The sequence below is a fragment of the Tachypleus tridentatus genome, chromosome 6 (genome assembly GCF_004210375.1).
Source record: "Tachypleus tridentatus isolate NWPU-2018 chromosome 6, ASM421037v1, whole genome shotgun sequence".
In the NCBI taxonomy this organism is placed as follows: Eukaryota; Metazoa; Arthropoda; class Merostomata; order Xiphosura; family Limulidae; genus Tachypleus; species Tachypleus tridentatus.
The window spans coordinates 142,245,589-142,271,484 of record NC_134830.1 but is presented as its reverse complement, the minus strand read 5'-3'; the positions used below and the strand labels follow the sequence as shown (position 1 = coordinate 142,271,484).

The following is a 25,896-nucleotide window of genomic DNA, read 5'->3' as shown; positions in this document are numbered from 1 at the left end:
GTTTAGATTAATCCAACTATTCAGGTAATCAAAATCAAGCACAAAAGTATATGATGAACCATTTTATATTCTCTACACCACAAGATAATTATAACTTTAACCTCTGGTACTGTAACAATCACACAAGATAATTATAACTAACCACTTGTACTGCTATTGAGAATGACGAAATATTTTTTTCCTTTATAATAATTCTTTCACTTGGTCATTACAGACTGAACTTTACAATTAATTAGATAATTGGGTTAACATTTAATGAAATAGCTAAAGTTACATCACTTACCAGTGAGCCCTTGGTTTATACCCCCACAGTAGACGGTACAGTTGTTTGGGCTGGATTGATTGTAGACTTCATCAAACGTCAGAGGTTTAGAGTTTGCGGCTGAAAAGACAGCAAGATGAAGCTGTTGCTTTAAAAATTAATGACAGTAAAAGGTAAGAGTGAACCTTCACTTTGGTGGAAGACCAAGATATGGGTCAAGCACCATTTTATAACTATCCTGTGTTTTTTGCTTAGAGTACAAGTCAGACTAATTTAAGCTACATCATAACTTTTTTCCTTCAAATCTAAGAATATGCTATCAGTGATTTAATTATACATAAAACTAATTCAGATTCTTGAAGATTATTTTAAATCATGTCCAACAAATCGGGCTACCATGCTTGGAGCTATATCTTAACAGTTAGTGTTAATAGTGTTAATAAAGTGTTTGATAGAGGAATTAAACACATGTGATACAGCAGCATAATCACATGTTTACTGTCAGACCCTGGACAAACCATGATATTCAAACCATATAACAGCTGTTATAATAAGTATTAAAGCATAAACCTCCTATATAAAACTTGTTATAAAGTGTCAAAGCTTAGCCTGCTACATAAAAAGTTTCTAATATTTCAAGTAACCATTTCCTTGTAGTCCCAAGTCTATATGAAGAATTAATTGCCAGTTTTAATAAAACAAAACAACTGAGATCAGTTACTGTGAATGAAATGATAACAACCAATGTTCCTACCGGTAAGATGATGCCTACCCTCGTTTGGCCTGTTATTGGCAGGTTTTCGGGTAGCCCAGTTTGTCCTGATGGCTCTTGTTCCCAACCACTGGCCATTCATCTGAGTAATAGCAGTTTCGGCATCCTGGAATATTACAACTTTTAAACCAACTCTTGATGCTTAGGGACATAATAAAATAATTATCGTTTTCTTTACTGCATCGTTCACTAACACCCAGAAATATTATTAAAGAAAGTAACAGTTCCATTTTAATTATACTTTCGGCTCGATCTGTGTGTTTATGTAATAAATGACCCAAATATTTCACTGGTTCATTACCAACCAGTTAATGTTTGTTCTACATCTTTATACCTTATTTATTTTGCAAACGAAAAATTGAAGATATGAAAATTATCGCACCAAGAAAACAAATTATTTTATAAGTTAATATGGTCTCTGCAGTGATTAGAGTTAATACATTCAGTGTGGGTGTGTGTTTTCTTATACCAAAGCCACGTCGGGCTACATATCGAGACTACCGAGGGGATTCGAACCCCTGATTTTAGCATTGTAAATTCGTAGATTTACCACTGTACAAGCGGGGAGCATACATTTAGTAAAATGATATGGTATCCTAATCTTCTTACTATATATATATATATATATATAATGGTCGCAAGGTGCATTTATTATGTCACCGAAATAATGCACTGTGGCGCCACCTATTTAATGGCACAACAAACAAAAAAAATATTTTGCACTGGGGTTTCAAGATTCAGACTGAAAGATAACTACAGTATGCGAAACAACTATTTCCATGTCATAGAACACAATTTTAAATAAAGGTTCTCTCACACCACAAGAACACGATTTTCACTGGCACTGTATATCAGGGTTTAATTATACTTTTACCGATGTAATATGTACGTGAAGTGCAAAAAAATTAAAAAGTTATTTTTTTGTTATAATGTGCAGTAGCAGTTTTAATACATAAAAACATTACAGTCGATATTAACACAATCTGAACACTTGTCCGGGCATTACTTTCGACTAAAATGTTTTTAGAAAATGTTCCATTTTTATATAATTTGTTTTCAATGAGTTATGAATACTACCATTAGTAAATATTGGTACAAACAGACATCCGCTGGGCGGCGCTCGTACTAGTTTGTTTGTTTTGGAATTTCGCACAAAGCTACTCGAGGGCTATCTGTGCTAGCCGTCCCTAATTTAGCAGTGTAAGACTAGAGGGAAGGCAGCTAGTCATCACCACCCACCGCCAACTCTTGGGCTACTCTTTTACCAACGAATAGTGGGATTGACCGTCACATTATACACCCCCACGGCTGGGAGGGCGAGCATGTTTAGCGCGACGCGGGCGCGAACCCGCGACCCTCGGATTACGAGTCGCACGCCTTACGCGCTCGGCCATGCCAGGCCTCTCCTACTAGTAAATCCACTTTAAATATCAAACTCCCATGTAACATAATCAAATAAGAATTTAATAAAACACCTTAACATCTTGTGTTACGTAAGAATGTTTCAGCGCCTATTTTAGCCACTTCTCCTTTCGTGAAAAATGCATATGAGGAGGAGGTAGAATATTATTCTTTGAAGGATGAAGTAATATTGTATTAACTACAAATTTGTGCATATACAACACCAAACAGAGAGAAAACCCTTTGAATCAAGTGCTCTAAGAATTCTGAAAGAAACTATGACGTTTTCAAATATATGTTTTGAGTTAAATGAAATAAACTAAGCAAATAACCAAAACTTGCAGTTAGTTTTTCTCTAACAGTAAGTTAATTTTTAGGTGTATTGACTGTTTCTTATTACCAAATCAGGCTTATTTGGAATTAAAATTCTAATGTATAAATCTACTGAAACAAAACGTGTAGAAAATATTTTGATAAAACTTCTACCACAGTACTTTTACATAATATTTATATATTCAACCAAGAGATGACACCATTATACAAGCTACATGCGTTTTAAAACTAAATAAAAAGTGATGATAAATTTAATTTTAGACTTACCGTTTTCTTCACGAAAGATACAAACCCGTAACCTTTGGACTTGAGCGTCTGGGGATCTCTAACAACTCGGCAATCTCTGAAAAAAAAACTTCGAATAAGCCTATTTTTGGTTATGCAATTACATTTTTAAATAATGAAGTTGCGAAAGCATGGCTGGTTACGTTTGCATCAACAATTTCATTTTGTAGAATGGAATAACAAAATACAATATTCTTTGGACTGTCGTTATCATAATAGTCCAGTATTATGAGTGTTTATACTTCAATTTTTCTCGTTAGTAATATTCGAATGTGATTAGTTAAACAAACAAAAGTAAATTGTATTTTTTGTGGGGGGTTCAATTAACAGTTAATTTAACTCGCTATTGCACGCATTATGCAAATACGCCTTCTTTACATTTCTCACGTAAACAATGTTTTTGTTATAAAATATGTATTTTGATACGTTATAAACAGATACGTCACGTAAATCTGTTTTAAAATTGCCAAAAGGGCGTCTCAGATTGAAATGTTGTGAATATTAACGCATCTCTTTTTTTGTCAGCCATTCTTTGCGGTACGAGTATTCCATTTTTTGTATTTAATGTTCTTCGTACCAAAATCTTTTTTTTCCCGATTATTCAACTGAGAGTCCAGTGTCTGCATTAGTCTTAGCAATATTTAAAATTCGATGTCCGATGTGCTGTAAAGCAAATGGTAAAAAAATGCAAATAAATGTTTTACATAACTGTTTTAGAACAACTTTCTTTTCAACTTATTGACATAAATTCATAAAATAGTAGTTCAATAAAAATTTGAATGCAAGTCAACAAACGCGATGACATGGGTCTTTAACGCTAAACTCTGACCTGTCGCGAAAGGGTTAATTTAGGCTTGTTAAATTTATTGTATTTTTTGCTATTTTTTTATCCATGGCCACCGATATTTCGGATGACTTACAAGTTACAACACCTACATGGTAAAAAATACAATAAAAATAATTAGAACAACAAAAACACAGAGAACTCGCTACAAACTGGTTTCACAAGAAAGTGTTCGAGTTCCCAGACTGCGGTAAGAACACGATTGGATTCTATCCTCGTTGTTCTGAACAAATACAATAGGACAGAAAAAAAAAGTAGTAAACAACATTATAATTTACGTTGCACTGTAATGACGATATATACAGTAAACAGGTTTTCCGAATATCTCTAATTTGTAATGCTCGACTATCAACGACACCTAGTTGCTGAATTCCCTGATCATTCGAAATCACTTACACAAGTTGTTTCTTATTTACTGGTAGTTTTATCTTTATGTAATATGGTTTAATTATATCCAAAGTTACGATGATTCCTGATCTAAAAAGCCGACAAAAATGGAAAATCCGAAGCTTTAATTCTTTGACGTGACACACAATCGGAAGTAATAATAGAACACGTTTACAATCCAATCCTTTTTTTAGGCCTAACTTAAGACTAAATGTCTTTCCAAACGGATTTACTATAAAAGCTGATAATTAATTAATATCGACATCTGATAAAAGCAATCTGTCTTAAAGCCAGAACTGAAAACGGATAGCCAGTTTCGAGTACAGCCAATTTTGATTATCTTTATAGTTCGTATACACCAGGCTTCGGTTTCTTCAACAAAGTTTGTTTGTTTTCGAATTTCGCGCAAAGCTACACTAGGGCTCTCTGCATCAGTTGTCCCTAATTTAACAGGGGCAGATTAGGAAGAAGGTAATTAATTGGTTATCATCACCCATCGCCAACTCTTGGGATACTCTTTTACCAACGAAAAGTGGGATTGATTATACCGTTATAATGCCCCCGTTATTAATAGGGCGAGCATGTTTGATGTCCTGCGGATTCGCACCCGCAACCTTTAGATTAAGACTCGAGAGACCTTACCAGCTGGAAATGTTTGGCCCTCCTCAACAAAACATTAACAATAAATAACAGACAAGTTGGTCTGAAAACACAAAAAAATCCTAGGACAGATACTTCACGTGAAACTCGAGCTTGTAAACTGATTATTGTGATCATGAAAATACAGAATAAACATCAGATCATATGACAAAAACAAGACATAAAGTGAGGTAACGCCATGATGGCCGCTCTTGTAAAGCAAGTTCTCACAAACATGCAGTACACGAAAGTCGTCGTATAACTGGAAACACGCAAAATATACTTCTGAGAAGTGAGGCCTCAAAAACACTTCGAACAGTTTAACTTGATTTAGAAACTACCAAACTTTAAACAAGTGATACTTTGCTGAAACCAAGTAGATATTTAATTACTAAACAGTATATTTACAGCTCTTTTAAACCTCTGCAGTACTGATGGGCATCTAGCGGCAAGAAAAGTCATTAAAGTGCAACTAACACAGCTTTAAACTCCGACAAAATAATCGAATCTAAAATGACTTCAGAAAAGAGAGGCAAGGAACACACACATATATTTTATCTCCTATAAGAAAAAACAAAAAAACAACACTTGGACAAAAGCTGTATATAATTCTAGGAACAAAATACGACAGGCTGATGCACAGTTTATTGGAAGGTTCCAACGATGATCGCTGGGAGAACTCATTCGTGTCCAACATTGACAGCTGCTGTCCTGGTCTACTGACCGTTTAATAAGTTCGTTAACTGGCCCGTCACATCGCATCTCTTGGAATCTCAAGCCCATACCCCCCAAGTGGCTTAAAAAAACAATAGTTTCCAAAGGTAGCTTATGAAAGACAGCCGAAAGCTGTCTGTTTCAGTTGATGTATTAGTTCGCGCCATCTATTTCATTTGGGAAACTAGCAACTCGAACAGAGAGTAATTCACTGTATACTACAGTGTTGCAGAGGGCTAGTTGAAGACATCTGGTACAATCGTACGTCACATGCCTTCTGCTTTCTGAACACCAATAACAATAATATTTTTCATATGCAGAAATTTTTAGACTTAATAATTATTTTACTAATTAATACTTCTGTTCGCAATTAAAACATACGAATGTAGCAGTGTTTAGAAGCAACCAAAATTAAAACAAAAACAATGGTAGATGGCAACTGATAGTCATAGTTGATGAGAACTGAAACTGTAATTCTCAGCTGGCTATGATATATTGTTATCAGTTAACACGAACGAAACATAAAATTGATACGTACTTGATCTATCAATAAAGACAAAATGTAAGCCAGATGTCTTTCGGTCAATAATACCAAAACGCAAATTAGATTACTATTGGTCAATGGAAACGAAATAGGCTCATGTTGGAATAAAAGTCCTGAAATATATTTAATATTGTTGACTTAGAAATCTTTATAATTTTATCACATTCCACGATCTACGAGTACAACTAGTTTTCATTGTTTGAAGTCTTCTAAGGATGTGCATTATTAATAATAATTCACGTCATAACTGTAGTTCAAAATGTGTAATAAACTTACCCAAAATTCCGCTCTACACATTCTTATTAAGAAAGAAAATAAGTTGCAACTTAAACAGTTTCGTTTCTACCTACTAAAGATAGGTAAAACAGGACAAAGTTATTTAGAAGTTCACGCCCCCACAACGGGGTGTGTGTGCTCAGGGGAGAGAACCACACGACAATACCTTTATTAACAACTAGAGCGAAAATATAAACATTGGTGTTCTATAACAAAACGAACACTACTGCTTGTCACGGCTGGTTGCTACGGTAACTGATGATAAGCGAACACTGCCCACACGCAAAGGTGAACAACATCAAACACTTGTCTATTATTCCGAGTCTGTTCAGTGAGTTTAGAGAAATAAACAAGAAATTTAATTGGTATTTGTATGTAAAACAGACACGATTTGAAATACGTTTGTTATTCAGCACAAAGCTACACAGTAAGTCACCTATTTGCTGATGTACTCACCACAGGTATTAAAACCCGATTTTTGGAGATTATAAGGTTTCAAACTCACTGCTGAGCCACTGACGGCGGCGGAGTGGGGGTCGACGTACATAGTAACCATATCAACATTTTGTTACAACTGTGGCTTAAGTTACATGACTACGCTCTATAAAAACCTATTAATTTCACTGTACCCTGAATATCGTACTATCCGACAAAACAAAATTTAGTAAAGATAAACAAACAGGAAGAAGAAATAAGTTCACAATCAGTAATTCATTTCATTTTAAGACAGGCATGACAAACTAAACGATGAAATATATCACCATGAGCTCGACAACCAACTGACATTTATAGAAATGGGTAGATGTATTAGACGCTCGAGATAAACAACTAGATTATTTATTAAGCAACGAACAAATATACTCAGTCTGAGAGCAAAACTTCTGTAAATTTTTTAACTGTAAGCTAATGAAAACAATAATAATTCTTAATTAATGATCGGTTTTATGAACCCTATTGACTTTAAAACAAGAAAATCTTGCGGATTCGTGGTTATTGATAACGTGCCATACATATTAAATGCAAAACACATGTGCGTGAAAAAAATTCCACTTATCGTAGCAATGGTTGTAGTTTTATCTCATTTTTCTATTAGTTTTTGTAAACCAAATTTAATTACAAGATAAAAATATGAAAGATCCATGAGGATGGAATACGTGAATCGCACCAGCAGTGAACGATATTAAAACAAATCCCTTATTTTAGGATTAGAAAAATTGTGGATATCACAACGACTCGTGAAGTTATGACTTGATTTTATTTTTAATATTTAAGAAAAAGTAATTATTTTATAGTTAACTTAATTTTCTCACTGAAATAAATAAAATCATATTTAAAAGTAGCTCTTGAGCGCTGAGCCTAACTAGCAAAACAGTCTTTACGCACCAACCCTAACTAGTACGCCTTTGAGCACTAAACCTAATTAAATGTATTGTTTCAATACTATTTTATTACAAGTTTTCCAGTCATTCCCAGTAATCACTCTCTAGTATTTATTATTGTTGATATTCTTTCTTTTTTTTTTATTAATCGCTTCTCTTCCACACAGAATCACTGTTTGTTTTTTTTGTTACTGTTATTCTATGAAAATTCCGTCAATTAAAACACTACACAAACATTAACACCTATCAACTAAACCTTGAGCAAATAAGAATTATTTATATTAAAAATCAAAGATTGTACAACAAAAACGTTACGTCTATTTATCAATGGTTCAATCCAACAGTTAAGCCTATTCACTGATATCACGTTTCTAAAGATGGGTTAAATTTTAATGATTCTGTCTCTGAAGGCATAACCAGTATATTTTTCTTAAGATAATTCTGTTTTTAAATTAGTATATTTATTGGAAGTGGTGGAAATTTTTATGCAACACGTTCGATTTTTATCGAACTTACAACGGTAATATTTTTGTTTTTGAGTACCATACAGATATACATTTGTTAAAATTTAGACTTATATTACCACATTCTTAACTTGGAACGTTTTTTTAATGACTGATCTTATAGTTACTGAACCTATATATATATATATATTTAATTTCCCTGGTCCACTCTAATATGCGAATACTTTAGTCTTGAAAAAACAAACATACATACATACATACAAACACGTTCTTTTCTTAAAGGGTAGATAATTTAATTTTCTAAAACACGATGAGAAATTTCAGAAATCACTAAGGGAATAGCGTGCGTGGCATACAACACTCCACACAGTTACACAGACACGGGGTAAACTGGGGAATGTTTATCTAATTGAATAGAAACAATAATATAGTTTAGAAAAAATATTAAATATGGAGCTACACAATGGGCTTTTCGTGATGTGGCCATCACAGTGACTGAACCTGTGGTTTTAGTATTACAGGCATTAAATACAGACGAGAGAGGGATTTTTTTTAACGAATATGAAAATATTATATTTGAGTTTTAAAAATGAGTTAAAAAATCCGCTAAATCGTTTTATATTATCAAGTGACAAGAACAAATTACCAACTACGTTCTTTTGACGTCATAATTGTTGTTGGTATGTAAGTGTAAATAGAGTTCCGACTCCATGATGTGCCTTATATATAAAACGTTGTTTTGGAAGTTTCGTCCAAACAAACCGTCCTTAAAAAGGCCACCAGAAATGTTTCACATGGCGTCCAAACAGGCCTCCATATTGTTCCGTCAGAGAAGAACCCCCTAGAAAAGTGACTGGGTGTTGACCAATAAACACAGGTTTATATCACTACATTCTTAACACGGAAACAAGTGTGAAAGAAAAGGTGGTTTCGTCGAACAAAAAAACATAGGTACAACGATGAATTAAAGTATTTTATTGGTGACTAAGTTTACGAGTTATGTGACTCTCACACTTACTGTCACGGGTGGGGGAGTGTTTATCAACACAGTGTTCGGATTCAATCGCAGTGTTTTTCCTATAGAGGTTCTAAATTTGCAGACTTTTAAATAACAATAACAAAAAAGTCCAATATATATACTTAAACACAAGACTTAAACCAAACTCTAACAATGTGTTTGTTAGATAATCTTGAAATTACGCCATGTCCTTCTGTCTGACAAACAAAACCTAAACCAAACTCTAACAATATGGTTGTCGAACAATCTTTAAACGACGCCAGGGACTTCTGTCTGGATAAAGAAAACCCAAATCAGACTCTTGACGACGACGTTGTTGGGCAGTACGTGAACAAAAACAGATCCCTCTTGTGAGTGTTCTACTCGCAGATCTTAACTTTAAATAAAAAAAAAGTATATTTATGTTCAGTGCCCTCATTCTTCTTTGTTCCCGAGTTCAATTTTGTTAAAAGCTTCCACATGCACACAAGTAAATATCACTAACTAGAAACTAAGCTCTCTCTGTCTCTTCATAACTCAGTGACGCAGACAGATACAAACTTGCACGGCTTTTACGCTTCTAGTGGTCACGACGGACACAAAACGGTCACCTCTTTCATCTAAACCTCTCATCAGAGCGATATTCAGAATATCAACACTCCCAACTTTTCATTTGTATTTTAACATCTGGACGTGTTATACTAACCATATCTGATAACCTTCTAGGGAGTGGCCATCCTATTATCTTCATTTCTTTCAGACGCATCGACGCTCCAACCTTTCCTCTTAATTCCAAATGGTTAGTATGAAACATCCAGAGGTTAAAATACATCTCATAACCTTCTAGGGAGTGGCCACTATGTTATCTGTTTCATTCAGACGCATCGACGCTCCAACCTTTCCTCGTAATTCCAAATGGTTAGTATGAAACATCCAGAGGTTAAAATACATCTCATAACCTTCTAGGGAGTGGCCACTATGTTATCTGTTTCATTCAGACGCATCGACGCTCCAACCTTTCCTCGTAATTCCAAATGGTTAGTATGAAACATCCAGAGGTTAAAATACATCTCATAACCTTCTAGGAGTGGCCACTATGTTATCTGTTTCATTCAGACGCATCGACGCTCCAACCTTTCCTCGTAATTCCAAATGGTTAGTATGAAACATCCAGAGGTTAAAATACATCTCATAACCTTCTAGGGAGTGGCCACTATGTTATCTGTTTCATTCAAACGCACCGACGCTCCAACCCTTCCTCGAAATTCCAAGTAATTAACATAATCTGTGCTTGTGGTTTGGTTGCAAAGAGTTGTAAACATGCTAGAAAATATTTACTTGAAGCAAACAGAAAACAACTCCAAACAAGAACATCGCAACTTGATGGTAAGCAATGAAATCGTACACATGTACTTGATAAATTTTATGATATTTTATCTAACTGACCCTCGATCGTAAGGAAGTAGATAATTATCCTTAAGTAAAATAACACTCAATGGCTCTTCACGTTTGCACATCCCAGTAACTCAAAACTAAACTGTGTCTACAAATAACACATTGTGCGTGTAAGTGTGTGTAAAGTGGATTGTTCCTGTTAATTTCCGGGTTTTGGGATAATTTATAAATATTTCATTATTAGGCCTATTTCAAATTCGCCGATGTTTCCAGGTTGATGGATTCTCTGTCCTACTCTTTAATATCCCACGTGAGAGTCACGCACTATTATGTTAATTAGATACAAATGTTTCTTCCTCTCTAACATAAAATAGTTCTTATAATCTGTTTCAATTTAAAAAGTTATAAATCAATTGCCAGTTTTACTATACGTAAAAACAAAAACATCTCTGCTTTTCGTTTTTAAATTTAAGTCTTTATAAAACTGATTTAAAATAAATTAGAAGTATTATTCATTTGGGATTGAAACAAGGTTAGCTAATCATCCAAAAAATATAACTGAAAAGTTCTAAACACACAAATCTGTATATCCTTGTGTGAAAGAAAATATTACTAACAACTGGCCCTCAATATACCAGATTTGTATGTCCTCGTGGGAGTTATTTTAGCTCAATGATTAACGTAAAATAAAAACCTTCAATAACGAATATTGAATGTTACATCAGAACTTAAATAAACAAGACGGGGGTACACCTGGAAAGGAAAGACAAAACATAAACCGTAGTTAATTACAGATACTATTGTTTCGTATTAGCCAACATCTGTTCTTATATGGACAAGAAAACGTTCCACCAATAAACAAGACAAAAGCAATAAACTATGGGCTTTAACTTCACCATTTCGTTGTCACCCGATGCTGAAATGTAGACATTTTTAAAAAACGGCAGTAGTTGCCATACAGAAATTCCAACCTTTTAGTCAGTATTACCCGAAGTGGCGTCATCTCCAGAAATGCTACTTCATACATTTCAACTTTACCAACACTGATCAATGAAGTAAGGTCCGTTTTTGCTTTTATAGCTCATTTATTCCTTTTTCTGATAATGTTTAGATAATTAAAGGAAATTAATGAATGTTTATCTAATGCCTGATAATTCCAAGAAAAACGTTCAAAACTTTGTGCTCAACAGAGCAATTCTCAATCCTCCATCTTGAAATGACGCAATCCAAAGTGTTAACTGTGTAATTTACTGAATATATATTCCTCGAGTGTAACTACATAAAAACTAATAAAGATGGAAAATTTTCAGTTGTTCACACAAACTAACAAGTTTACCAAGTGTGTTAATGGATTATTCCAAGTTAGAAAAGAGCCTTAATTAGACCATGGTGATAATTCAAAATACGCACACACACACACAGGGTTGAATATATTGTATTAAAATGATGCTGATTATGCAACCCAGCAAGTCACGTCACAACCACTGGCAGGATGTTAAAAATTACATTCTAACATTCTTAGTTTCTAAGGGTTTTTTCCCGTCTTGGAGTTGAGCTACAAACCATAATACTTCTGAATGAGTAGTTCTAATTCCCCCTCCCTTTTTACCCCATATTTAATTTGAAGTTGAAGTCGTTCTGAAACTGCTATTACACACGAATTTCAAAGTTTGTTCTAGCACACCTAGGTGGCGCTCGAGAAAATTATCCTTAAAATTTCTTAAATGATATTCCTATGATTATATAACATAATTACGAGGGCTGTTCAAAAAATACGCGGACTGTTTGAATTGCGCGGCTCCAGATGGTTCCAGGGGAATCCGCTTGGTATCGCTAGGTTTGCACAGATCAGCTGATTACGACGCCATTTCCCGATTGCAGATATCTTCATTTGTGTATTAGCTACGCGGTTTTAAGTGAAGTGCGATTTTTTCGTTTGGCGGATTTCAGAATGAATGACCTGAAGGAGCAATGACTCGCTGTAAAATTTTGTGTTAAACTGCGACTGAAACTTTTGCTATGCTTAACACGGCTTACGGTGATGTTGCTATAAATCGTACGGCATGTTTCAAGTGGCATGAACGTTTTAAGGATGGTCGACAGTCCATTGAAGATGATGAGCGTCCTGGACGTCCTTCCACGTCAACTGACGACCCACACGTCGACAAAATCAACACCCTGGCGCGGGCAAATCGACGTCTGACTGTCAGGAGCTTGCTGAAGAGTGTGGGATATCAGTTGGATCTTGTTACGAGATTTTGACCGAAACATTGAAGATGCACCGCGTTGCTGCGAAATTCAGCCCTCAGAACGCGTGAGTTTTTGGCCAAACACTCGATCACTGTTCTTCCCCCCCTCCTACTCACCTGACCTTGCTCCTTGCGATTTTTTCTTGTTCCCCAAACTCAAAAGACCCTTGAAAGGAAGAAGATTTGAGACGATTCCCGAGATTAAGGCAAATGCGACGAAGGAGCTGGAGGACATTACAAAAGAAGCGTACCAGGACTGTTTCAACAAGTGGAAACACCGTTGGGATAAGTGTGTGCGTTGGGGAGGAGAGTACTTTGAAGGGGTCCCAGACCTGTAACTTCTAAATAAAGTACATTTTGTTTTATGACGTCAGTCCGCGTATTTTTTGAACAGACCTCGTATATGCGTGTGAAGGACAAACTGCAGCATAAGTAACTCGGATAAAATTTTAAGATAAACTGATTTTCTACCAATATTTTGTTTTTCATTAAATAAATATATACTGGTTTTCAGCCTAATACTGTTTGTTAGTTTTGAAGATTTCTTCCAGTAAATCACGTGTCCAACCAACTGCTATTGATTATTAAACTATAAAGTGTCCCATTTACAATCCCTTCAACTTCTGCACCTAAATCGCCAGTTATTGTTCGAATGTATATTAGTGTAGTGATCAAACAACACAGAAGGCTAACTCGATGTCTTCAATCAGAAGGCAAAGTTTGTTGTCTTGGTTCATAGCATAAAGTTAGATTAACTCAACGGCTAATACGACGTTCAGCAGTAATTGAGAGGGGAGGGTGGGGGGAAGATAGAAAGACCCCACATTTACAGCAACTAAGACAACCACATGTGGAAGAAAGAAGGGGCCACGATAAACGAAATCATGCAACTAGTTTTAAATCAATCAGTCCAAATGAAACTTACTGTTTACTGTCACATTTTATGCGACATAAAACCCTCCACCAAATGCATCACATTTCATAATAGCTTAATAATCTTAGATACCAGGTGGCACCATAACTGTTTTTTTTTTTTAATCTGCGTGCCTTGTTTTGAGACGTGTGTAGAACGTAAAAATTCTGTGTCGTTAATTTTATGGACCATGATCGAACAAGAAACTTTGCTTCCCCCACCATTCATCACCTTGTTACGGATCGCCACCTAACGTCTCGTTTAATATTAGCATCAACACGAATGCAGTGTAGACATTTAACATAACCCAACAAGTGATATTTACTACAAAAAAACAAACACAAATAACAACAACGCTTCCAGTGTTTTATTAAGTTTTTTCTTGAAAAACAATTAGATTTTCTTACCTTAACAGACTCTTGTATTTAGTTATTAGGTTTCAGATCCACAACTAAATACGTCACCGAAACTACAGTGGCGGTCTTCACACGTCCTACATTTTTGTGGTCTAATTTTTAACAGAAAAATTAGTCCGCGATAATAACAGACTATAACACCTGTGTATTAATTACAAGTACGACTAATGAGACGGCCCCCACTCATTAATAACTACTGTTTAACAAGAACGTCCGAATGGAATTAAATAGCAGAGTATACTAAGATATCAATACATTCAGCATCGACGAGGCCTTTCGTTCTATACCATGACTATTCACAAGCTGTTTATAATATTTATAGAAGTAAACTGATCGAACAACAATTGTTACCGCGTGAACTTAATTGATTTTAAATGAATATGATAGAATTTGAATATAACAAGAAATTCAACTTTGTTGGTGACTTATGTCTTTAAAATAATTATTACTTTTATGGTTTCAGCCTGGTCCAGATGGGTCTTTAGGGAGTCCTCTCTAACATAGGCTTACACAGAGGTATTAGCTGAATGTTTTTAACTCCTCTGATGTGGTGGCTTTAAGTATAGTGTGAAACCCATTAAACACTGTACGCTGTCATGAAAACGGTCAGAAAGAAGGGTATACTATGGGAATTTCACCCATTTATGCTGTAAAAACGAAGAGCTCCTGATGACCTAACGTGAGTGTGTCACAACATTATAAAGTCTATAAAGGTATAAGCGGACATACTATGCCCAGTAGTAGCAGTATTATGATAAATCTAGTCACGGTTCCCATAACTTAAGTACCAGCAAGACTCCACGCTTCGGTGACAAGTGCGTGTAAGACTTTAAGATGGTTCGTTGAACTGGTGTATTCGACCAGTGGCGTAGGTAGGAGTGTCTGGTGTCTGGAGGCAAAACATAATCTGCCCGTCCCCAAGTCCAAACTCCCCCGGCATTTACGCGCCTACTTTCTAACTTCTAAACTGGAGACAACCTTCCTGGCATGGTACTATAGCTAACCTTAGTATTTTGGAAACAGCTTAATTCTGGATAATTTTTTCTTGACAACGATTGTGTGAAAGACAGGTTTACAACACTATTTTCAATGTTATCTATGATTAAAAGGAGGCAAGATGATGTAAGTGAGAGCCAGACCAGACAGTGTTCTCCCATCAATTTTGTCCACACCGGACTCGGCATGGCCAGGTGGTTAAGGCGCTCGACTTATAATCTGAGAGTCGCGGGTTCGAATCTTCACCACACCAAACGTGCTCGCCATTTCGGCCGTGGGGATGTTATAATATGAATGTCAATCGCACTATTCGTTGGTAAAAGAGTAGCCCAAAAGCTGGCGGTGGGTGGTGATGACTAGCTGCCTTCCCTCTCGTCGTACACTGCTAATTTAGGGAGGGCTAGCGCAAATAGCACTCGTGTAGCTTTGCGCGAAATTCAAAACAAACAAACAAACAACTGTCCGCACCTCCACTGACGTCTCGTTCAAAAGACTTTTGAAATCACTGTCCTATTTACCAAGGGGTTAACTTCCTGCAATATTCGTTTTCGTGGTTAATTACATTATAGTAATTACCCCACGAAGAGTTTATATTAAGAGTCATCATAGTTTTTTTGACGTCAATCTAGAAGGAAATAAACCCATAGCAACTGCCGTCAGGGGAGACGGAAAAAAAGATATCTTAAAACAAAAACAGACAACTTGGAGGAGAATATGGAAACCATGATGTATCAAAAGTTTATTGTAACGATACTTAAAAACGGCAGAACCAGAGAAACGTAGCCCATCCACATGTACGCCTGTTAGGCGGGAGAGGTACTACACCTACCCACGTTCTACTTTGCACGTTTTTGGAATTTATAAATGCCACGTTTTCTGGCTGGGATTACGCCCGCTGACTCCCCACAGAATGACCTTATTCAGGTTTTTACATGCACCTTATCTCCCAATGCAAACTTTGCTTTCCTACGCCTGGGTAACACAAAATAAATAACGACACATATTAGCAAAACAAAACCACACAACTTCTGTACTTACGATATTTCTCCAAACGGTGTGAACGCTTCTCTAAGCTGTATGGTTTCTATTTCAGGACTCAAGTCGCCAACGAATATGTGATAGTGTTCTGAAATAAAATAACAGTATCAGATACTATAACAGGCTATAGGGATTCAACACGATATCAGACTCAGGTAAAAAAGAAAGAAAAAATTCATTCGAACTTTAACATGAAGTAAATTTCCCAAGATTCAAATACAAGTCATCAAAAACAAACACGTTTCACTGTAGTTCAGTTCCAATAAAGAACAGTTACTTTTGTGAACAGTGCTGGCTAAACTTAAAGACAGTCAAATACTTTGGTCACCTACAGAGACAAAACGAGTCTCGAATCACGATAAAACAAACCAAATAACAAAATTATTTGTTACGTAACAGCCAGAATGTTTTTCCAGTGACAAACACACGTTTTAAAATCTTTGTTGATTAAATACAAGTTCACTGACCAATCAACACGCTATTACATGGATATATTTACATGTTAGCACACTGACTAGTGAAGATCTATCAACACTTTATAAGGCTGATTTTATATATATGACATTGACCAATCACTATGCACACAAGAAGGTTCACGTGTTTCTACTCATGTAATGAAAGTAAATAATGTTTGTTTGGGTTCAAAACCTTCAAATTCTGTATCGCAGCAAGTTTCAAGTAATCGTGATAATGTGTTTAGATTTACCTATTTAGTCTAAAAGTTAGAGTTTGGAAAAGTAGTTCTACTATTTCGTAAGAAGAAACATTATTTTCAATTACCCGTAGCGCTAGAGCATTAGGTCCGCGTGTGACGTATTCATGACGTCATATATGCACCCTGAGAATGGAGAAAAATAATAAGTTAACCGTGGTTGGAAACGGAGACGAAACAGGAAATTATTGCAAATCTTCATGCACACACGATAAAAATTTCGCAAAGTTGGGGGTTGCGGATCGCGGAATAAAAAGGTTTTTCCAGTATCGTATAAGCAAGAGATCCATTATAGTATGATTACTATACTTAACTATCCATACATTTAATATATATTGGCCCGACATACCTGTATACTGGTCAGTTAATATATACATATGTGCAATAACGAGCAATTATTACATCTTACTTTGACCAACCGATGAATACAGATTCTCACACACACAGCCAGATGCACCAGTTAACACATTATTATTTATTAATAATCATGTGCACCACAAGTCGACTAACATAACCAGTGGTTTTTACATAATTCAGTCCAGATTGATGAAAACACGTCACAGTTCGCTGATACAAATGCAGTTCATGTATCTGGAGAAAGAATAACACACTCCCCACTATATCGTTCGGTCGGTCTTTTTTATAGCCAGATTGCTGAGCGAAGGTATGTTTCCTCTAAGAAGCTGGTCTCCCCCCAACTGTTTGATTCTTCCTACCAAATAAATCACAGAAAATCCCGCCACCAAGCCTCTACACTAACGAACAAAACCGTCGCCACTAAGCTTGTCATGCATGAACACAGATGAGGGACGGAATAAGGAAACCGCCGGAACAACTCCGCATGGGTGAACGGACTTCTTCTAGATTTCAATTTTGTGCCGAATTCAGGCGAGGCGTCAATTGAAAGTGTAGCGTATAGCTACTTGGCTGTATGCCAAACCTCGCGGACTCATAGATTAAAAAAAATCTAAAGAAAGTTACTTCGAAAAAATGGGCTAAGCGGTAGTAGCTAACACTGCTGGAGTTGGTAATTACTGTACATCATATTATTAACGCCCATGACGTAAGTCCGTGTTCTGTTTAAAACGTGGCTGGGTTCGAACCAAGATTAGACGAGATTACCTCAGGAAAATTACCAGCTTCTAGGGGTCTGCTCAGGTTATTATAGCCAGTTTTAACAGGCAGTAAGTGCAACGGATGCCTAGTGCAACAGGTGCCACTAGATGGCGGTAGCATCACCCGAAAGATTCTAAGTCTACATCCAAGTATCGAGACGGTTATCACATTTTGGTTCAATCGTCGTAACGCAAGATATTCGTCAAGACGAAGAAGAATAAAAACTAGAGGGAGCTAAAAACACAAGAATTAGTGTGAAATCTCTTTATAAGTACATAGAAGCATCTCCAATGAGAAAAACAATTTGTAAATAAAAGAAATTTCGAAGACGATAATTGGACGATAATGATGTATGAATGTGTTAATAATATAGCTCGTATCATAGGAAACGATGAGTAAACGTTGTACAGTTCAGTGTCTGGTTATTTAAGATGAAACAACTACATCTTGTTGGATCGGTAGGATTTTTTTGTTTAATTTCGCGCAAAGCTACACAAGGGCTATCTGCGCTAGCCGTCCCTAATTTAGCAGTGTAAAACTAGATGTAAGGCAGCTAGTCATCACCACCCACCGCCAGCTCTATGGCTACTCATTTACCAACGAATAGTGAAATTGACAGTCACATTATAACGCCCCCACGGCTGTAAGGGCGAGTATGTTTGGTGTGACGGGGATTCGAACCCGCGACCTTCAGATTACGAGTCGAACGCCTTAACCCACTTGGCCATGGCTTGTTTGGATATTCAGTGTCATAGTCTCAAAATAAGAACTAACCCTTAAAAATTTTCGAGTTAGCAATGAACCCTATTTGATAAATCAAGAACGAAATTACCAGTGTTCTATCTGGTCAGAACATTGTCTTACAGAATACATTATTTGATAAAAACAATTCTGACTGCTAACTTTACATTTATTTAATAGAAAAACGAGTAATCTTTTACACATAATGTATAGTTTCGGTGTAAATACAATTATATGTTCGTAAATTAGGTAATTAAGGACTGAGAATTGAAATCGAAGATATTTGTTTTTTTTTAAACTTAATATGTGCCAATAGATGTCACTTCCGTCACGACAGCAAAAGATAGTGCATGACGCGCCGGTAGGGGGCACTTCTGTTGATTACGTCAGCATCATATGTGCACGATATGGCGACAGGTTTCACGTCTGTTCGTTCTTACACAGAACTATTAACCAATAGCGTCTTTGGCAAAAAGGAATTACTCTATGATGTAACTAACGCACGTGATGCAAGATTCAAAATTTTCACGCAAAGCTACACCAGGTCTAAATTCGCAGCGCAGTTATTACTAAGTTGGGAAGAGCAGATTTTAAGGTAGGTAATCAATCAGTATAACATAGTTCTTAGATTACCTGGTTACCCGTATAATGGGACATGACTGTCGATTATAACGCACCTTACACCTAAAAGTGGATACTGTACATTTCAACATAAACACTGCACTATGTATAGTGACTGTTTATAGATACTGCACATTTATATACAACTTACACACCACACTATGTATACTGACTGTTTACGGACACTGCACATTTCTATATAACTTACACACCACACTATGTATACTGACTGTTTACGGACACTGCACATTTCTATATAACTTACACACCACACTATGTATACTGACTGTTTATGGATACTGCACTTTCTATATAACTTACACACCACACTATGTATACTGATTGTTTATGGATACTGCACTTTCTATATAACTTACACACCACACTATGTATACTGATTGTTTATGGATACTGCACTTTCTATATAACTTACACACCACACAATGTATACTGATTGTTTATGGATACTGCACTTTCTATATAACTTACACACCACACTATGTATACTGACTGTTTACGGACACTGCAGATTTCTGTATGCAACTCAACAGCAACTGTTCCACCATATTTTAAAATTTACACTTCTTCACCAAAATTGGATTTCTTATATAAATTTGAGCCACTTTCTGACAAATGTTAAACACGACCGTCACCCTGCATTCTTCATAACATAACTATTTCAGTCCAAGCACGTTTCATGCGAACTAGTCTTTATTCTCGATACTTATCAAACCATGAAACACTAGTAAATTAAAAGAAATGAAAGTGCCGTCACCCCTCACCCCCAAGAGACTCAAGGGTTCATTTTAAATTTTCAGAATTTTGTTGGAGTCCAGTGAAAACAACCTAACTGGGATATTTCTTACGTTTCCTTTCTTTACCAAAACACGAATATCAGCGGTGATTTATAGGCCTAATCTGTTCCTGTATTCGATATGTAAATTAACACTAATTAGGTTGATTCCAACAAACAACACTTACACCATCGAAATCGATGGTTGAGTGTGTATCGCCTGGAAGATTATACACCATAAACTAATGGTTGAGTGTGTATCGACTGCAATATTATACACCAGAAACTGATGGTGAAGTGTGTATCTATCAGTGTATCGTATGACGAAACTCCTGCACACTAATATTGTATCGTTAAGAATTAGAAATATAAAATAACAGTAAATAATAACGTTACGAATATAAAATATTGTTTAATCATATCATTCCTTCAGATGTTAATAAATAGAAATGTTTACCTGCTAGTTTCTTGGGGTCGGGTCTAAAATCTGTTTGTGGGGTGGCCACCAACAAAGTTGTACTCACCCCTGCTACTTGCCCCTGAAGCGAAGGGGCGAGAGGACCCATGACCAACGGGATCCTAACAGAGTAGGAGAGGCCACTACTTGTTGCAGATGAAAGTGAGGGGCCGCCGTTCACGGGGAGGCCATCGGTTTCATAATGGTACATGAATCAGCCACAGAAGACCTGTCTGCCCTCCTGCTTGTAGACAGTCAGAGACGATGCAAGCAACCCGACTACAAATAACACACGATTCGCTTTCTCATCGTCATTGTACGGTTTCCTTTCCCCACGTGACTTCTACGATTGGCCACAGCTCGGCGCACGGTCGTTTCTAATTCACATGCATAACAGACAATTTTCATTTGTCGGTACAAAGTGTCGATAAACCGAAAAGGAAAGTAGCAACTTGACTGACGACGCAGGTCAGAAAGTGTAGTCTTACAGGTATCACAAACCAGAACAATCAGACATATTCTCGAACTTTCAGTATCTCTGTAGTTTACATTCTTATCAACATTCCGTAACAACGTTGTCTCTTGTACAACGTACATTATTTGTTAATAAATATTCTAACAAACCTGCCGTAACTACGTTGTCTCTAGTAAAACCTATAGGATCTACTGTATGATAAAGTTTAGTAATTAGCGCGAACAGACACTAGGTTTCGTCCTGGTGAACCTACAGTATTCCAGTAGGTTCCACCTAACTATAATTAATTTAAACAGATATAAATTAGTAATGCCACTTAAAGCACAAACATTTGGATCTATTCATTGTTCCTTGCACAACACTTGTGTAACGACAAACTTCGTGGACAAGTAAGGGTCCTGATAGGGGAAAACGGAATAATAATTCAGTATACCTTAGCTAGTTCCTCTGTCGTAAGATTAGGCTAGGATACCTCTAAAAGGACCATTTCCTGACAATATAAAGAACTAATATAGGTTTCACTTTTTCATGCAGTCAAACTCGGTTTGATAATTTTATTAATGTATCCTGTTTACAGCTCGCATGTGATACCAAGGAAAAGAATAAAACGATACGTTATTTCTGTTAACAGTTTTCTTTATTCGTTATTCTATACTAATAACTAGCGCTTCTGAGCTTGTGTCTCACTTATTTGGAGCCAGGCTCTGTTACGTAACTTCTCGGATAACAGACGAATCTGAAATCAGTCGCATTGTGGAATTATAATTTTGTAATACCAAAGTTTTACTGCTCGTAAAATTGAAGATTTTACTAAATAAATTAAACCTATCGCACCTGGTACTAGACTTCTTTTATATTTGTAACAAACATATACACGAAATGTCACTGTTTTTGTTTCTACAGAGCTAGTAAAATTTTCATATAGATTCTTCTGGTGATTTTAACTTTGAAACATTTTCTGTATTATCATTGAAATTAGAACCAAGTTTTTCCGTATAGGTGGCGCTTATATATATATATATATATATTTTAAGAAGAGCTATGAACAAAGTCGACCCAAAATCTGAATCACATTTTAATTTATTTTCTGTCACAAGATTTATTGTAGTTAACATTGTTTCCGAATGATGTCTGCACTAGTATTTCCTTTGAGAGCATCACGTTTTTAAATATTTATGTTTTATTCTTTATTTAATCAAAAGCAAGATTAGAATGCATCGCGCCAGGAGGAGGCGTTGCTTTCATTCCATAAAATTTACATAATAAAGAATACATACGGAACCATGCAAACGAGAAACAACTGTGAAGGTCTGACATGTGACAAAACACCCTTAATCGTAACACTTGCAAGGCCCCTGTCATTAGTGCAGTGTAGTAAGCACCGCCCCTGTACATCTATCTTTCCAGCTCAGCAGAGAACCAATGGAAAGGGAACTTGACTGAACGTAAGGGCTCTGAAGTACACACACACACACACACGAGGTGTCAGATCAAATCAAATATTTAATTTCTATCAGTAAAAAAATAACCGTATTCAAGGCTCATTTCTGTTCAAATCTACCACATATTTAATAAGCAACTAGTCACATCTCTCCTCGGATCAAGTTCGTCAAACGATAGTAACACTTTACAAAAACAATGTATTCTGTGAAGTCAAACTATTTAGTCTCGATACAACATACTTGTTTACAGCTTCTTCGACAATAATTTCACGGTCTTTAGCACGCCTTCCTACACGAAACTATCTTAATGTCCACCCCAGATAGTAAGCACTATTTAACTGTCTATAGTAAGTTTCCTCACACAATACTGTTTTGTTGGCTTCCCCACACAGATATATTTTCTTGTCTTTCGTACGCTTTCCACATAAATTAATTCAAAGTCTTTAGTGCGCCTCCTTGTATAGAACCGTTTCATTCTTTACGGTTTACACATTCAGAGCTATTTCACAGTCTTAACTCATCGCGTGTTTGTTTTAAAATAAAAATGAATTGTTATTTCTCTCTTCCTAAAGGAAATTGGATGAACGGTTTATAAACGAAATCGGTTATCAATATTTAACCAGTAATGAACTTTTCCCCAAGGCCATTAAAATGTCTATAAAAATAAATTTTGTCAATTAAACAACATCTAACGAGTTTGGAAAGACTGTTTAATCCACTCAGTACACTGTAATCCAAGCGAGCTTATCCAATACTGCAATAAATGTCAACAGATGTTCCCAAATGTTAGCTCACTACGTGTTCGCGTAGATAACTATAACAAACGTAAATGTGCGACTGAGATGAAGGACTGTTTGAAATTTGAAATCGATGAGGCTTTAAATGATGGAAATAAACTACACGTTTCTGAAAACTTTCGAGTGCTTTACGTTGTTCTAGACAGACAACAAGGACATGGGTCCCCCATGAAACAAAAACAGGTGTCAAAGGTCTTACTTTATCTAACCAACTAAACTAAAGATTTAAAACCAACAGAAGACACGGAATATCAAAATAATTAACCTATTAAATGTTACCATAATTTCTTGTTGCCTTCATAGCCTAAACTGTTGATGGATGTTTTTTAAACATTTTAAAATTTAATAATCACAGTATTATCAGGTCATCCCATAAGTAATGTCCGAAAATGTAATACAGAAAGTGCATCTTCATTTCTGTCTTTGTAGAAGGCTTTAATGACTAAAATATGTAGCAGTACGTGTATAAAAATGTCCAGACAAATAAAAGAAACTAACCCAGCTACACTTTTTCAGATCATTAATCAAATAAACCCTTATGAAGATGGATGTGTCTGAGAAGCACATCAGGCAGATAATGTTTTAAGAGTTTAAAAAAGACAATAGTGCAGCAGAAACTACAAGAAACATTCAAGGTGTTTATGGTACGGAGTCTCTCAATGAAATAAAATGTTGAAGGTCGTTTCAGAAGTTCAGATCAGGTGACTACAGCTTAAGTGATGCACCACGTTCAGGTTGTTATGTTGAGTTTAATGATGACTTGTTGCTAGTTACATTTGACGAAGATTGTACTGTAACAGTTGAAGAACTGGCACAGAAGTTTAATTCTACCCACTCAATAGTTCATCGTCATCTGCAACAGCTTGGAAAGGTGTAAAAACGTGGAAAATGGGTCCCCCATGATTTCACAGAAGCCAACCTTAGAGCAAGAGTGACATTTGCACTTCTCTGCACTCTCGTGAACGTACCTCATCCTTTTTAACAGGTTAATGACTGAAGATGAAAAAAGGACATATTAAAAAAAATGTTAAGCGCCGCAGGCAATGGCTCAGTGCAGATAAACTGGTTAAAGCACAGCCCAAAATGGACCTCCACCCTAGGAAAGTCTTGTTAAGCATTAGGTGGGATATTGTTGGTGTGATTCACTTCGAGTTGCTGCCACTCAATGTAACCATCACATCAAACTTCTACTGTCAAATCGGCCTGGCATGGCCAAGCGCGTGAGGCGTGCGACTCGTAATCCGAGGGTCGCGGGTTCGCGCCCGCGTCGCGCTAAACATGCTCGCCCTCCCAGCCGTGGGGGTGTATAATGTGACGGTCAATCCCGTTATTCGTTGGTAAAAGAGTAGCCCAAGAGTTGGCGGTGGGTGGTGATGACTAGCTGCCTTCCCTCTAGTCTTAAACTGCTAAATTAGGGACGGCTAGCACAGATAGCCCTCGAGTAGCTTTGTGCGAAATTCCAAAACAAAAAAACAAATCTACTGTCAACAGTTAGAGCGCTTGAATGTTGCACTGAAAGAAAAGAGACCTGCTTTGATCAGTCGTAAAGATGTTGTGTTAAACCAGGATAATGCACGAACCCATACAGCAAGGATCACATTTGCAAAGATTGAAGAGCTAGACTGGGAAAAACTTCCACATTCTCCTTATTGTCCAGATCTTGCCCCATCTGTTTATAATTTTTCCGAAGTTTGCAGAGCTATCTTGATGGAAAAGAACTTGGAACACATGAAGATGTCAAAACTACCCTCTACATTCTTTTCCTCCAACCCCCAAGAATTTTATAGAAGTGGCATTCAGAAGCTTGTGAATCGCTGGCAGGAAGTAATTATTAATAATGGAACCAACATTATTGATTAAATAACATTATAAACGTTTGTAATCCTTTTTCTTTCCTGAACCTAAAATTGGACATTACTTAAGGGATGACCTGATATATACAACATATTTACAGAATTCATCCAATAAGTTCCATCCACGTAAATAATTACGAAATTAAAGCACTAAAAACAGGAAAAATAAGAAAAATTCTCACTGGTTTCTTTCTTCCTTCGTTGTTAAGCCCAAAAATACACAATAAGTTTTCTGTGCCGTGCCCATCACGAGTACGGAAATCTGGTTTTTTAGCCACTTAAAGCCCATCCATTTTAAGACAAACATATCCGACCACAAATCACATACAATCACCCGAATTAGGAGTATTAACTGAAACCTTTCACCATTGGTTAGGTTTATATGAAAAGATTAAAGAAAACCACTAAAGTCTTTAACTATTGGTGGGATTTTAAGAAACGATTCTGAAAGGTTAAAAAACTTTTTTACTATTGGCTAAGTTTAAGAAGGTTGTATTCTTCATCAGTTTATTTTCCTCTCTAATACAGAACGAGTTTAGAAAGAAACAGAAGTCACAGACAGTAGTCATACAAATAATAAGCAAT

General features: G+C 36.3%; 1 protein-coding gene across 11 annotated transcripts in view; it reads right to left on the bottom strand.

Moving 5' to 3' along the window:
- Positions 1-25,896, bottom strand: part of LOC143253891 (nucleolysin TIAR-like) — a 216,633-nt gene that overhangs the window by 4,316 nt on the left and 186,421 nt on the right. For 6 of the 11 annotated variants that reach the window (XM_076508433.1, XM_076508435.1, XM_076508442.1 and 3 more), the window contains 4 exons: positions 16,305-16,392; positions 3,036-3,111; positions 1,017-1,140; positions 284-382 (listed from right to left, as the gene is read on the bottom strand). In XM_076508433.1, the coding sequence (XP_076364548.1) occupies positions 284-382; positions 1,017-1,140; positions 3,036-3,111; positions 16,305-16,392 (387 nt within the window). Of the gene's footprint in view, positions 1-283; positions 383-1,016; positions 1,141-3,035; positions 3,112-16,304; positions 16,393-20,744; positions 20,971-25,896 lie in introns of those variants that run through there. The other 5 variants (XM_076508434.1, XM_076508436.1, XM_076508439.1 and 2 more) reach the window with 2 other exon arrangements.